A 1,231-nucleotide genomic window follows, 5' to 3' on the forward strand; every position below is an offset into this window, starting at 1 on the left:
CAAAGTTAGATGCACATATTTTTGTAACATAAATTCAGTGGGTTTTTGTCTTTCTGCATAATTTTTTTTCTAATTTACATTAGTAAATTAATTAGCTGTCTTACAGAAAATTTTCATAGTAATTTAAGTAAACACATTCCTACCAATCTTATTTCCTTATTTTAGAAAGGAAGGAAGCTGCAGAGTGTTGCAATCTGTTAATGCATATGAAGGGAAAAAGCCTGAAAAAAATTGAATGTAGTTCTATTCTTTTAAAATCCTAAAATTATCTTCTACTTCTAATCACTTTCTAAAGGAATTAACCTATGTTGTTAACATTCTTTGTGTACAGCAATAGTTTACTTACAAGTTTCCATGCCTTCATCATCATCATCTGCTACAGGTTTATCATATGATTTGTCTATGGCAGCTCTGAAGCTTTCATTGCAGCCTCGTCCTCGGATAATTCGCGGGCGCGGGCGGTGGAAGGGAATATCACCATTCAGAGTCACCTCAGCAACGGCTGTCTGCAGACTTTCTAATGAGCTGGATTTCTTCAGACCTAATGAAGGCCCAACATCTCTGGTTGGGGAACCTTAGTGATTTGGGGGGGAGGGAAAGTAATTAGAATTAGTATTGAGAACTGCATGCTTGATTATGCATATCCATCCTGAAAGTCTTTGGGGACACACTTAACATTATTCACATCATCTCTCAATAATCTGTAGGGAATTCTCTGCAGATTTGTTGGTCTCAGAAGTGAATGAGTATGTCAAGTCATAGTCAACGAAACCGACAACGTTAGCAATATCTGGCTTTTCAAATCAGTGAAGAAAGACCAACATCCATTACTATTATTTTAGCAATTTGAATGATAAAGTAATCACAGGGCTTTAAAAACATAGCTCATAAAACCAGCAGAGACACACATCTATCGGCATCAAACAAAACTATTAATTATTTTTGTTTTGAGCAGAATATTTCATTTGTACTAGGAACTGATGAACAGAGAACGGATTACGGGCATGAATCCTATTGTGTTTAGAGTAACAGTCTTGCAAAGCAGCCTGACTTCTGGCTTCAAGGAACATGCTGTTTGCTTTTAATCGAGTTTTAAAGAGTTGCATCAAATTGCTAACAATTTCATAATGAAATGCTTCTGAGAAATATCAGTTGACTTGCTGGGATTTTGTGAAGTTGTTTAAAAATAACCTGTGGAAAGGACCCAATTAGTCAGGCAATACCAGTTATC

The 1,231-nt window shown here is 36.0% G+C and overlaps 1 protein-coding gene across 1 annotated transcript in view; it reads right to left on the bottom strand.

Moving 5' to 3' along the window:
• The window catches only part of PARD3 (par-3 family cell polarity regulator), a 412,448-nt gene that overhangs the window by 147,988 nt on the left and 263,229 nt on the right, over window positions 1–1,231 (bottom strand). Inside the window, exon 19 of the mRNA XM_009325558.1 lies at window positions 347–574. Within this exon, the coding sequence (XP_009323833.1) occupies window positions 347–574 (228 nt within the window). The remainder of the gene's footprint in view (window positions 1–346; window positions 575–1,231) is intronic.

This window comes from Pygoscelis adeliae, unplaced genomic scaffold (assembly GCF_000699105.1).
Source record: "Pygoscelis adeliae isolate BGI_AS28 unplaced genomic scaffold, ASM69910v1 Scaffold175, whole genome shotgun sequence".
NCBI lineage: Eukaryota > Metazoa > Chordata > Aves > Sphenisciformes > Spheniscidae > Pygoscelis > Pygoscelis adeliae.